This window comes from Melitaea cinxia, chromosome 3 (genome assembly GCF_905220565.1).
Source record: "Melitaea cinxia chromosome 3, ilMelCinx1.1, whole genome shotgun sequence".
NCBI lineage: Eukaryota > Metazoa > Arthropoda > Insecta > Lepidoptera > Nymphalidae > Melitaea > Melitaea cinxia.
Window position 1 is genome coordinate 1 of NC_059396.1, and position 13,818 is coordinate 13,818.

Consider the following 13,818-nt stretch of genomic DNA (forward strand, 5'->3'; position numbering starts at 1 on the left):
CCCCGAAAACATTCGGCGGCTCTTGGGCAGCTACCTGAGCGACAGACGTGCCAGAGTGAGGTACCTGGGGGAGGAGCACGTGAGGGACACCGGGAAAGGCTGCGTGCAGGGATCTATCGGCGGGCCGATATTGTGGAACCTGCTCCTGGATCCACTACTTCAGGAGTTGGAGGCCAAAGGCGAGTACGCGCAGGCGTTCGCCGACGATGTGGTGTTGGTGTTCGAGGGTGATACGGCCCTCGAGATCGAACGTCGGGCCAATGCCGTCCTCGAACGTGTGAGGGCGTGGGGAGCATCTAATAAGCTTCGGTTTGCGCCCCACAAGACAAACGCTATGGTTGTGACGCGCAAACTGAAGTATGACACCCCGCGTCTTCACATGGGCGGGGTCGACATTGTCCTGGCGAGCGAGATCAAGCTGCTGGGGGTCGTCATAGATCACAAACTCACCTTCAACGCCCACGTCGCGAACGTCTGCAGGCGCGCGCTCGCCTTTTATCACCAGCTGGCCCGTGCGGCTAAGGCCAGCTGGGGTCTCCATCCTGAAGTAATCCGCACTATTTACAGGGCGGTGGTTGAGCCCGTGATTTTGTATGCGGCTGCCGTCTGGGCGCCGGCCGTGGACAAGCTCGGTGTTCGCAAGCAGCTGAACGTGGTCCAGCGGGGCTTCGCGCAGAAGCTTTGCAGGGCATACCGAACCACCTCTCTGAACTCCGCATTGTTGCTCGCTGGGATACTCCCCCTCGACCTCCGTGTCCGCGAAGCCGCGAATTTGTACGAGGCGAGACGGGGGGTCCCCCAGCGGGTGATAGGGGATCGAGAGGTGGAGCGGATGTCCTCGGCTCTGCGGTCTCCGCACCCCGCCTCTCATATCGACCTCGGGTTCAAGCGCCTGGCGGACCAAGAACAGTTTACCGCAAACAGCGAGCACGCCTTTAATATCTTCACGGACGGAAGCAAGATTGAGGGCAAAGTGGGCGCGGCGCTGTCCGTATGGGCTGGCGCCGCCGAAACCAAAACCCTCAAGCTTGCTTTGCCGTCTTATTGTACGGTCTACCAGGCGGAACTCTTGGCGATATGTCGGGCGGCACGGATGGCCGCGGACACCTTGGCTGGATCCGTCGGGATTTATTCCGACTCCTTGTCGGCACTGCTCACGCTGGAGAACCCGGTAGCCCCCCATCCCCTAGCCGTTGAAGCGCGGGGACACCTGCGAAGGGCTCTGCTCCGGGACAAACGTGTTAGTTTGTTCTGGATCAAAGCCCACGCAGGGCTGGAGGGCAATGAGCGTGCCGACCATCTGGCCAAGGAGGCTGCGCTGAAGTCTAAACGCGCTTTTGACTATGACAGCTGCCCGGTTTCATTCATCAGGCGGAGCATTCGCATGCAATCGCTTGATGAATGGAACCAGCGGTATCGAGCCGGCGAAACGGCTGGTGTCACCAGGGTGTTCTTCCCTGACGCGATAGCCGCGTACAAAATCACGAGCAAAATAGGGGTGGACTGGTTTGTCACCCAAGCGTTGACGGGGCATGGCGGATTCTCCGAATACTTGTACCGTTTCAAGTGTAAGGAGAGTCCGTCGTGCGTCTGCGACCCTGGGTGCTCCGAGTCCGTCCTCCACGTCCTCCTGGAGTGTCCTGCATTTGCCTACGAGAGGCTACGTTTAGAGAACGAAATAGGCGTACAGATGATAAAAGGGAACTTGTGCGAAATCATTAAAAATAAAGCAAGTAGAGAACTGTTCCTACAGTATTGCAAGAAAATAGTTAAAGCAGTTAATATTAGAAATAAGAATTAGTAAAATTATGTTTTCTGGATATAATTGTATATTGTAGTATAACATAAGAACATAAGATGTAAGTAGGAATAGTATATAAGAATTAGAATAGCTTCTTGAATTGTAAAAATTAGTGTAATTTTTACTAGAAGTAAGTTTAAGTATATAAGAGAATGTGTAAATATAAAACCATTGTAACAAAATAAAATAGTATTAAGAAAAGTATGCTAAAATGTAAATAAAATTATTGTACGCAACCCCACTCATTTCCCCAAGTGTTTATAATTTTAAGTAATATAGAAATAGTAAGAACAGAGTAGATTAGATGGGAACCCACCCAGTGTGTGAATGAGGAATGAATGACAGAAAGAACTAGTATGCTGAATGAAAGTGCGAGAGGAATACTAGCGAGAACTGGAATGAATGAGTAGAGTAGGACAGTCTCACACCTACGTGTGGGGGTCTAGAGAAAAAAAAAAAAAAAAAAAAAAAAAAAAAAAAAAAAAAAAAAAAAAAAAAAAAAAAAAAAAAAAAAAAAAAAAAACCTAACCTAACCTAACCTAACCTAACCTAACCTAACCTAACCTAACCTAACCTAACCTAACCTAACCTAACCTAACCTAACCTAACCTAACCTAACCTAACCTAACCTAACCTAACCTAACCTAACCTAACCTAACCTAACCTAACCTAACCTAACCTAACCTAACCTAACCTAACCTAACCTAACCTAACCTAACCTAACCTAACCTAACCTAACCTAACCTAACCTAACCTAACCTAACCTAACCTAACCTAACCTAACCTAACCTAACCTAACCTAACCTAACCTAACCTAACCTAACCTAACCTAACCTAACCTAACCTAACCTAACCTAACCTAACCTAACCTAACCTAACCTAACCTAACCTAACCTAACCTAACCTAACCTAACCTAACCTAACCTAACCTAACCTAACCTAACCTAACCTAACCTAACCTAACCTAACCTAACCTAACCTAACCTAACCTAACCTAACCTAACCTAACCTAACCTAACCTAACCTAACCTAACCTAACCTAACCTAACCTAACCTAACCTAACCTAACCTAACCTAACCTAACCTAACCTAACCTAACCTAACCTAACCTAACCTAACCTAACCTAACCTAACCTAACCTAACCTAACCTAACCTAACCTAACCTAACCTAACCTAACCTAACCTAACCTAACCTAACCTAACCTAACCTAACCTAACCTAACCTAACCTAACCTAACCTAACCTAACCTAACCTAACCTAACCTAACCTAACCTAACCTAACCTAACCTAACCTAACCTAACCTAACCTAACCTAACCTAACCTAACCTAACCTAACCTAACCTAACCTAACCTAACCTAACCTAACCTAACCTAACCTAACCTAACCTAACCTAACCTAACCTAACCTAACCTAACCTAACCTAACCTAACCTAACCTAACCTAACCTAACCTAACCTAACCTAACCTAACCTAACCTAACCTAACCTAACCTAACCTAACCTAACCTAACCTAACCTAACCTAACCTAACCTAACCTAACCTAACCTAACCTAACCTAACCTAACCTAACCTAACCTAACCTAACCTAACCTAACCTAACCTAACCTAACCTAACCTAACCTAACCTAACCTAACCTAACCTAACCTAACCTAACCTAACCTAACCTAACCTAACCTAACCTAACCTAACCTAACCTAACCTAACCTAACCTAACCTAACCTAACCTAACCTAACCTAACCTAACCTAACCTAACCTAACCTAACCTAACCTAACCTAACCTAACCTAACCTAACCTAACCTAACCTAACCTAACCTAACCTAACCTAACCTAACCTAACCTAACCTAACCTAACCTAACCTAACCTAACCTAACCTAACCGAAACCTAACCTAACCTAACCTAACCGAAACCTAACCTAACCTAACCTAACCGAAACCTAACCTAACCTAACCTAACCTAACCTAACCTAACCTAACCGAAACCTAACCTAACCTAACCTAACCGAAACCTAACCGAAACCTAACCGAAACCTAACCGAAACCTAACCGAAACCTAACCGAAACCTAACCGAAACCTAACCGAAACCTAACCGAAACCTAACCGAAACCTAACCGAAACCTAACCGAAACCTAACCGAAACCTAACCGAAACCTAACCGAAACCTAACCGAAACCTAACCGAAACCTAACCGAAACCTAACCGAAACCTAACCGAAACCTAACCGAAACCTAACCGAAACCTAACCGAAACCTAACCGAAACCTAACCGAAACCTAACCGAAACCTAACCGAAACCTAACCGAAACCTAACTGTTTAAGATCATTTTATAAAGCTAATTTTGTATAATTTTTTTCTATTCGTTAAAAGAGGGCGTTACTTGTGAAGTAAATTAAGTTATAAGTTTGATATATTGTTAATTTACATAATTTTTATTATTTACTACAAGATGGCGTTAGTAGTAGAATAAATCGCGCTATCATTTGTTTTATATTATACCATATGAAGAAACGAAAATTTGTTTTGGGAGAGACCAGGCCAAGCGAGAGGTCAAGGGTGACTAGTAGGCCTTAACCGTTAGTTTAAATTAGTGCAATAAATCTCGTCCGAACCACAGTTCAAACCCGGTAGTTTTATTTTATAAGTGAATTCAGTGCAACGCTACCGGGCTCCTTAATCATTGGTTCATCGAGATCGGATAATATCGGGATTTTTGAGTTCAACGGTTCGGCCGTTACATGTACCTGCAGTGGATCGCTGCAATAAAGGGTACATGCCAGTCACCTAAGAAGCGGTGACAAAGCAGAAGCAGAAGCAACAGCAAGGTAGCCCAGCATTGGTGGGCGGACGCAGCAACCCAACGGCGGACTCGTGCAACTGGCCACCAGAGGGCGCCACAAGCAGATCATCATATTGAGTTTGTGTGAAGTGCAATTTTGTGAGTACATTATTTTGAATTATTTAACTATTGTTTGGAAGTTAATTTGTCAAGCTAAATTGAACTTAATTTATAGGAAGATTTCAACTTTAAAAAAAAATTCGAAGAAATTTGGACTTATATATTTGTGATCACTTTAGACTTAGAAAATTATTGTTTAATTTAAAATTAACTTAGTAACTGTGCATGTTAATTAAGGACTTAGAATATTTTATAAAAAACGGGGGAACGAGAAGTCTATGTCCGATTTCCGTCAAACTTTAATGTGTCTAAAACACTTGTAAAATTTTAAACATTTTTTGAGACTTAGAAAATTTTATGATATTTCATTTCATTTCATTGTAATATTTATACTAACTGCAATCGGGTCTTGCTTTATAAATTGTTTAATAACTTAGTGTTTTTCTTTTTATATCAATATTTACTTTGAGTTATTAGTTTTTTTTTTGCAATATAAAGATTACCTATATTAGTTGAAATAGTATATATCATAAGTCATTATAAAAATGGACGGATTGCTTAATGTTTTAAAGGATTTACAAAATGTTATAACTAGAGGATTGACTAACTTTAAAAAATGTAATAAAGATAAATTAACGGTCGAATATATAGAAGCAAGACAAGAATTACTAGAGAAAGATTGGTCATTATTTAAAGATACTAATACTAAAATATATGAAAAGTTTAAAATAGAGGATATAGGTCAAAAAGTTGTTGATATTTATGATGGGGTGGAGGACACTTATATAATGTATAAAAGCCTTATGAAAACAACACTTAACAAAATTCGTGTGAGCAATTGTTCTGTACAAGGTGATAGTAATTCTAGTTCAACTAAGTCACCTAATTCTTTTGTTAAGTTGCCAAAAATTGCTATACCAATATTTTCGGGCAAATATGGTGAATGGACTACGTTTCATGATCTTTTCATATCATTAGTTCACAAAAATGAGTCTCTTGATAATGTACAAAAGCTCCACTATCTAAAAAGTCACCTGTCTGGTGAAGCTGAACAGCTTATTCGCCACACTCCAATAACTGATGCTAATTACAGTGAGTGTTGGGCACTGTTAGAAAAACGTTATAATAATAAAAAATATTTAAGTAATTGTATTTTAAAAAGATTGTTTGGTCAAAAACGCATACATACGGAATCAGCAATTTCGTTGAAAGAATTGCTCGACACCACATGTGATTGTTTAAATGCACTTAAAAATCTAAATATAAATGTGAGTACATGGGATGTTATTATCATACATATTGTTTCATTTAAATTAGATAACGAGACGCGTAAACAGTGGGAGCTATATATATCTAATAGCGATTCCAACAACGATCTGCCAACCTTTGACCAATTTAAAGTTTTTATTGAAAAACGTTTTAGAGCTTTAGAGTGTATGGAGCCAAGAAATGTCACTGTTCATCGGGCCAATAAGAGTGCTGATGGTTCTCATAGTTCAAAGTCAATGTTAGCCACGAGTTCACCTATGCGCTGTGAGTACTGTTCAGAGTTCCACAAGCTTTGCTTTTGTAAAAGGTTCGCTAAAGAGCCAATTAAAACAAGACGTAATTTTGTTAAGAACAATAGTATTTGTTTTAACTGTTTGGGTAGTAATCATAGCGTGTATAATTGTAAAAGGGACGCGACTTGCAGAGTTTGTAAGAAGCGTCACCATTCTCTGCTTCATATAGATCATGAGGCAAACCAATCCAGTTCGGCACAACAATCTAGCCCCTCAACTAATTCGCCACCAATAGTTTCTTGCTTGTCTACGGGAGAGGTGACTCGTCCCAGTCAGGTTTTATTAGCCACTGCATTAGTAAAGATCGAGTCTAGGACTGGTGAGTATTATTCCGCCCGTGCCTTGCTTGATCAGGGTTCTCAGGCTTGTTTTGTAACAGAGGCCACTGTACAGTGTCTGAGACTGAAAAAGATTCCTATACAAGGTCTTATTTCGGGTCTTGGAAAGGATGAGTCGACCGTGGTAAAGCATATGGTGTATTTGACTATACAGTCCCGAATAGACCCCGAATTTGTAATTAAAGTAAAGGCGTATGTATTAAAGAAAATAACATCTTACTTACCTGAGCGCAGCATCGAAACCACACTGAATTGGTTAGATACAACGAAATTATTTCTTGCTGATCCTGGGTTTAAGAACTCTAATAAAATCGATATATTGTTGGGGGCGGACGCCTATAGTTACATCATAAAAAATGGCATTATTAAAAATCCTTATGGTAATTTAATTGCACAGAATACTACTTTAGGGTGGGTTTTATCAGGAACAATTTCTACAGGAAATATGAAAAGGTCACAAAAAATAAATGTAATGCATGTACAAGTAAATGAAGATGATATCCTCAACAAATTTTGGGAAATAGAAGAGCAAAGTGGTCAAAAGAAAATACTCACACCTGAAGAGAAACAATGTGAAGAGTTTTATAGTTCTACAACAAGAAGAGATGAAAGCGGAAGATACATTGTTCGGTTACCTTTTAAAGAAGTAGATCTATCTTGCAAATCTGGAAATTCACGTGCTATAGCTGAAAAAAGATTAATCTCATTAGAAAGAAAATTAAGAAATAATAAGGATTTAAGGGAAAAGTACTGTGAAGTAATACATGAATATCTAGAATTAGGACATATGAGGCTTGTTGAAGCGAAAGATTTGAATAAAGAAGCAGCTGTCTACTTACCTCATCATGCCGTGGTAAGGGACGATAAATCTACCACAAAGGTTCGGGTTGTGTTTAATGCTTCACAAAAGAACAGCAACGGAGTCTCACTGAATGACACTCTTATGGTCGGACCGACACTTCAAGCAGACTTAAGACACACTGTATTAAGAACTATTATGGAATACACTGTATGCAGATATTATCAAAATGTATCGTCAAATCAAGGTAGCTGAAACGGATGTCATGTTTCAACGTGTACTTTGGCGAGACAATCCTGAAAAGGAAATAAGGGACTATGAATTGACAACGGTCACCTTTGGAACAGCTTCTGCGCCTTACCAAGCAGTTCGTACACTTCATCAGGTGGCTTTGGATGAAGGTGAAAATTACCCACTTGCAAAGGACAAAGTTCTCAGTTGTTTTTATATGGATGATTTAATGACAGGATGTTACACCGTAGATACGGCAATAGAAATATATAAGCAAGTGACAGGGCTATTAGGAAAAGGTGGATTCGAATTGCAGAAATGGAATAGTAACAATCAAGAAATAATAGACAAAATAAAATCAATGGAAAGCAGTAAAGGACAAATAAATAAATATAGAACAAATATAGATATTCATAAGGACATAGATATAAAAGGATACTCAAAAATACATAAAATAGACAGTGAAGAAAAAGGAGTAGAAATAAAAATGGATAATATAATGAAAATCCTAGGACTTACCTGGAATCGCAAGGATGACACTTTCCAGTACACCGTGAATCTTCCTCCAACGACGACTGCACCTGTAACCAAAAGATCTATAATTTCAAACATAGCTCGATTGTTCGATCCTTTAGGCTGGTTAGCTCCCAGTGTGATACTAGCAAAGGTGTTCATCCAAAAATTGTGGCTTGCAGGTGTGGATTGGGATGAAAAACTTTCAACAGAATTGGTTGAAGAATGGAATATATATCATAAAGAGCTATCACTACTTACTTGTATAAGGATACCTCGTTGGCTTGGTACTAAATTGAATGATGAGTTGGAGCTTCATGGGTTTAGTGATGCGTCTAAAACAGCTTACTCAGCGGTAATTTATTTGAGGATCATGGATCACAGAGGCGAAGTACATGTATCACTACTAGTTGCAAAAACCAGAGTAGCACCTGTAAAACAAGTGAGTATTCCTCGCTTGGAGTTGTGTGGCGCAGTTCTATTGGCACAACTGTTAAATGAAACAGCTGAAGTCCTGAAAATACCTAAAGACAACATCAGAGCATGGACAGATTCTACAGTCGTGCTAGCCTGGATAAATAGCCACCCAAGTAGATGGAAGACTTTTGTGGCCAATCGAACATCTGAAATTTTAAATAATATAAAAGCATCTCAATGGTTTCACGTTTCCACCAAGAATAACCCAGCGGACATTGCATCAGGGGGAATACTACCAAGCTCATTACTTACCTGTGATTTATGGTTTCGTGGACCGGCATTCTTAAAAGCGACTGAATTAGACTACAGTAGACCAACTTATAGGACTGAAGTTAATGTAGACATGGAGGAGTCAGTGAAGACTCATGTAGGCTTAGTTCCTGAAAGCGGATTATTTGAACGATTTTCGACGTTAACGAAATTACTCAGAACAATCGCATACTGTCGAAGATTTCTAAAACAGAACAAAATATATCACGGACTATATTTGCAAAAGGTAGAGTTAGACGGTGCGTTAGAATGCTGTATAAGAGAAACACAAAAGGAAATATATACAAAAGAATATACACAATTAAAGGATAAAGGATATTTACAATTAAAATCAAGTTCATTAAAATCATTATGTCCATATCTTGATGCTAAGGGCATTATCAGAGTTGCAGGTAGACTAGAGAAATCACAGTTGAGTGACCAAATGAAGCATCCAATACTTCTGCCGCACTCTAGTCATTTAACTCGTCTTATCATTGATGATGCTCATAAGAAAACATTGCACGGAGGTCTGCAATTAATGATAAATTATTTGAGAACAGCTTACTGGATTAAAGGGGTCAGGAATCTAGTTAAATATCAAGTTCATAAGTGTGTTAAGTGTGCTAGGCAGAGAGCTAAAATTCAAAAGCAATTTATGGGATCATTACCATCTGTTCGATGCACTCCAGCACGACCGTTTTTGCATAGTGGAGTGGATTATGCGGGACCCATAAATATTAGGACAACGAAAGGTCGTGGTCACCGGTCTTATAAGGGGTACATTTGCCTGTTTGTATGCATGGTCACTCGTGCGCTGCATTTAGAAGCAGTGAGTGATATGAGTACGCAGTCATTTTTGGCTGCATTTAGAAGATTCGTGTCTAGGCGAGGCCACTGTGCCAAGCTATGGAGTGACAATAGTACAACGTTTGTGGGTGCCTCTAGGGAATTACAGGACTTATTTTCGATTCAACCATCAATAGCAGAACACTTAGAAGCTAACGGAACTGACTGGCACTTTATTCCTCCTCATAGTCCAAATTTTGGTGGTCTTTGGGAAGCAGGAGTAAAGTCTACGAAATTTCATGTGAAACGGGTGATTGGTGATGCTACTCTCACGTTTGAAGAGATCACCACACTTCTTAGTCAAGTAGAAGCTTGCTTGAACTCGCGACCCATAAGCATTATTCATGTGGATGAGCCCGGTGAACCGTTACCTTTAACACCTGGACATTTTCTAATAGGGGAACCCTTAGTTAGCGTACCAGATAATCAACATGAAAGTCCAAATTTAAGCTTACTATCGCGTTGGCAATTTGTTCAGGGGATGGTACAGTCGTTTTGGAAGCGTTGGTATAATGAATACCTCTCAAATATTTAATGAATCGGTATAAATGGTCTTATATTGTTCCTGAACCTAAAATTGGAGACATTGTCTTGATAAAAGAAGATGATTTGCCACCTAGTCGTTGGTTGTTGGGTCGCATCTTGGAAAAACATCCAGGTGATGATGGCATAACTCGTGTAGTCACATTGCGCACAAAATCATCTACTATTAAAAGACCAACATCAAAAATTTGTATTTTACCTGTAGCAGAATAACATAGTTTTATCAATTGTTTATAATTACATCTTATTGTGTTATTTTAAGTTAAGTAAACCATTGTCATAGTAGTTATACCTAGTTTATTAAGCATAAATTTAAGGTTCAATTCATCTTTATATTGTAATAACAATGTGATATTGTTATTATTAATAACTCTAATTATTGTATGCTATATTTAAATCCAAATCTTATATTTAAAGGATTTGATAGATTTTTAGTTTTATATAAGTTCTGAATTATTTTAAATTTTGTTATACTAGTAACAGTTGATGCAGTTCAAGTTCAAATATTTTCATTTATTTAAATTTCGTTTCTTTGATTTATTATTGTATAAGGATTGTATTTTTTTTTCAAGATCAAACTTAAAGTAAGATCAAATAAGTTCTATATGTAGTGTAAGTCTTTTGTAACGTAGTACAACTTTTATCAAAATTTTGAAGGACGTTCCCTCAGTAACGTCCTTGGTGGGCGGTATGTTTAAGATCATTTTATAAAGCTAATTTTGTATAATTTTTTTCTATTCGTTAAAAGAGGGCGTTACTTGTGAAGTAAATTAAGTTATAAGTTTGATATATTGTTAATTTACATAATTTTTATTATTTACTACAAGATGGCGTTAGTAGTAGAATAAATCGCGCTATCATTTGTTTTATATTATACCATATGAAGAAACGAAAATTTGTTTTGGGAGAGACCAGGCCAAGCGAGAGGTCAAGGGTGACTAGTAGGCCTTAACCGTTAGTTTAAATTAGTGCAATAAATCTCGTCCGAACCACAGTTCAAACCCGGTAGTTTTATTTTATAAGTGAATTCAGTGCAACGCTACCGGGCTCCTTAATCACTAACCGAAACCTAACCGAAACCTAACCGAAACCTAACCGAAACCTAACCGAAACCTAACCGAAACCTAACCGAAACCTAACCGAAACCTAACCGAAACCTAACCGAAACCTAACCGAAACCTAACCGAAACCTAACCGAAACCTAACCGAAACCTAACCGAAACCTAACCGAAACCTAACCGAAACCTAACCGAAACCTAACCGAAACCTAACCGAAACCTAACCGAAACCTAACCGAAACCTAACCGAAACCTAACCGAAACCTAACCGAAACCTAACCGAAACCTAACCGAAACCTAACCGAAACCTAACCGAAACCTAACCGAAACCTAACCGAAACCTAACCGAAACCTAACCGAAACCTAACCGAAACCTAACCGAAACCTAACCGAAACCTAACCGAAACCTAACCGAAACCTAACCGAAACCTTACCGAAACCTAACCGAAACCTAACCGAAACCTAACCGAAACCTAACCGAAACCTAACCGAAACCTAACCGAAACCACCAAACCACCAAACCACCAAACCACCAAACCACCAAACCACCAAACCACCAAACCACCAAACCACCAAACCACCAAACCATCGTTTATCATATCGCCCATGACTATTAAAAAGGTCGGATGTGAAAAACAGCAACTTTACAGGAGAGCGATTCAAAGTGTAAATTGCGTGTATCTTTTTACTTATTTTAAGCAGGATCATGAAATTTTAGAGTAATGCTGTACAGGCTATTTATATTTTGGATAATATTATTACTAGCCGGTATTTAATGTGTAAATATGAGAAAAGCCACTTGTTACATTTTTAACGGGTTAAGACTAATACTGATTTGTCATAAGTACCACAACCGACATTGTTGCTTGTACGAAATTGATGATTGCTTGTCGGAAATGCCATTTACGTCATTGTTCATTGTTAGTATTTATAGCAAATGTATGTCGTATGTAAATATTACTAAAGAAAAAACACCAAAAATTTTAAAAAGTGAATATATTTATTGAGAAATAACAAAGAAAAGTTTGTTGAATAAAGGCAATCCTCAAAATAAATACAAAATGTTTCTTTTGACGTAAATAACTCAACCACCCTCTCACCTTAGCCCTCTTCCCGTGGGTGTCGTAAGAGGCGACTAAGGGATAACACAGTTCCACTACTACCTTGGAACTAACAAAGCTGACCGATGGCGGGATAACCATCCAACTGTTGGCTTTGAAATACACAGGCCGAAGACGGGCAGCAGCGTCTTCGGTGCGACAAAGCCAGCCCTGTGGTCACCAAACCCCTGCCCAGCGTGGTGACTATGGGCAAAACACACGAGTTAACTTATAGAGGCCTATGTCCAGCAGTGGACTGTGATCGGCTGAGATGATGAAATAACTCAACAAATAATTACAGCTTTTGTTTTTATTAAACTAATATTCAGATCAACTAAATCAAATCAATCTTCTTATTGACAATCAACAAAGAGCACTAATTGGTGGCATAACTAAAATCTACTAAACAAAACACAAAATCTTCTATAATAATTATCTAGATTTAATAAGACACTTGGGCAGTAATCAAAGATTTGGTTAAATCTAAAACTTATATTAATATGTTTTAGATTAATCAATGAAAATCAGTCTTCTTCATCCAAGATTCCTTCCGATACATTATAGAATTCTAATAAAAATTGTGATATCTTTTGGGGATTAGTCACTTAAATGCATCCTAAAAATTATATTCATATTAAATTCTGTCAAAACTGTGTCATAACTGTTACATATTTTATATGTGTCCAGTGTAATTAATATAATTTAAAACAAGGATTTAAAATCCAATATTTCTGGAGTTATCATCACTTTAACTTCATAAGGTTCACCTTCAGCTTTGACCCAGCGAACGAGGCAGCACCATTCCTCTGGTATATAATATAGCATCTTGCGTTCACTAGCGCGCTCGATGATTGAATGCACACTATCCCCTTCATTTTGAGTATGACCCTTCTCCATGAAACAGTGAGTAATCGTGACTCCAAATTCTTTTACTGCAAGTAAGTATAGAGAAAAAACCTTCCTTCCATTCCTGTTCTGACCTGGGCTATAGTCGGACCAAAATTTCTGCCTAGACTATAGGCGTTTTCTTATATATATTGATAAAGTCAACCTGAAACTTCATTTGCACTACGTTTTGCAATAGCTTCGTGGCAGATAAAACATGTAGCTATTTTGTTAGACAAATTATATAACGTAGAGTGTAAGGTAGACAATTTTATTTTGTAGTAAAACACGCTTACATATCTATGTGGTGTTATCAAAACTTTTTCGAAATCAAAAGTAGCTGCTAATACTTCTTCATTCGACTTAGCTTCATCTTTATCTACTGATTACTTTTCTTTTATAGGTAATTCTTTACTTTCGTATATGTGTGACAAGTATCATAGAGATCTTTTTTAGCTTATGAAAGCCAATATTAAAATTTGCGTTAAGTATATTCCTATTTATTTGCTTT

At 38.8% G+C, this 13,818-nt stretch overlaps 1 protein-coding gene across 1 annotated transcript; it reads left to right on the forward strand.

The window, feature by feature from the left end:
- Positions 1–60: 60 nt before the first annotated feature.
- Positions 61–1,801, forward strand: LOC123669260 (the record flags this gene model as incomplete). Its single annotated transcript, XM_045602872.1, has 1 exon — positions 61–1,801. A coding segment is annotated over one exon (1,741 nt), but the record flags the coding sequence as incomplete, so codon positions are not given.
- Between the last annotated feature and the right edge of the window lie 12,017 nt (positions 1,802–13,818).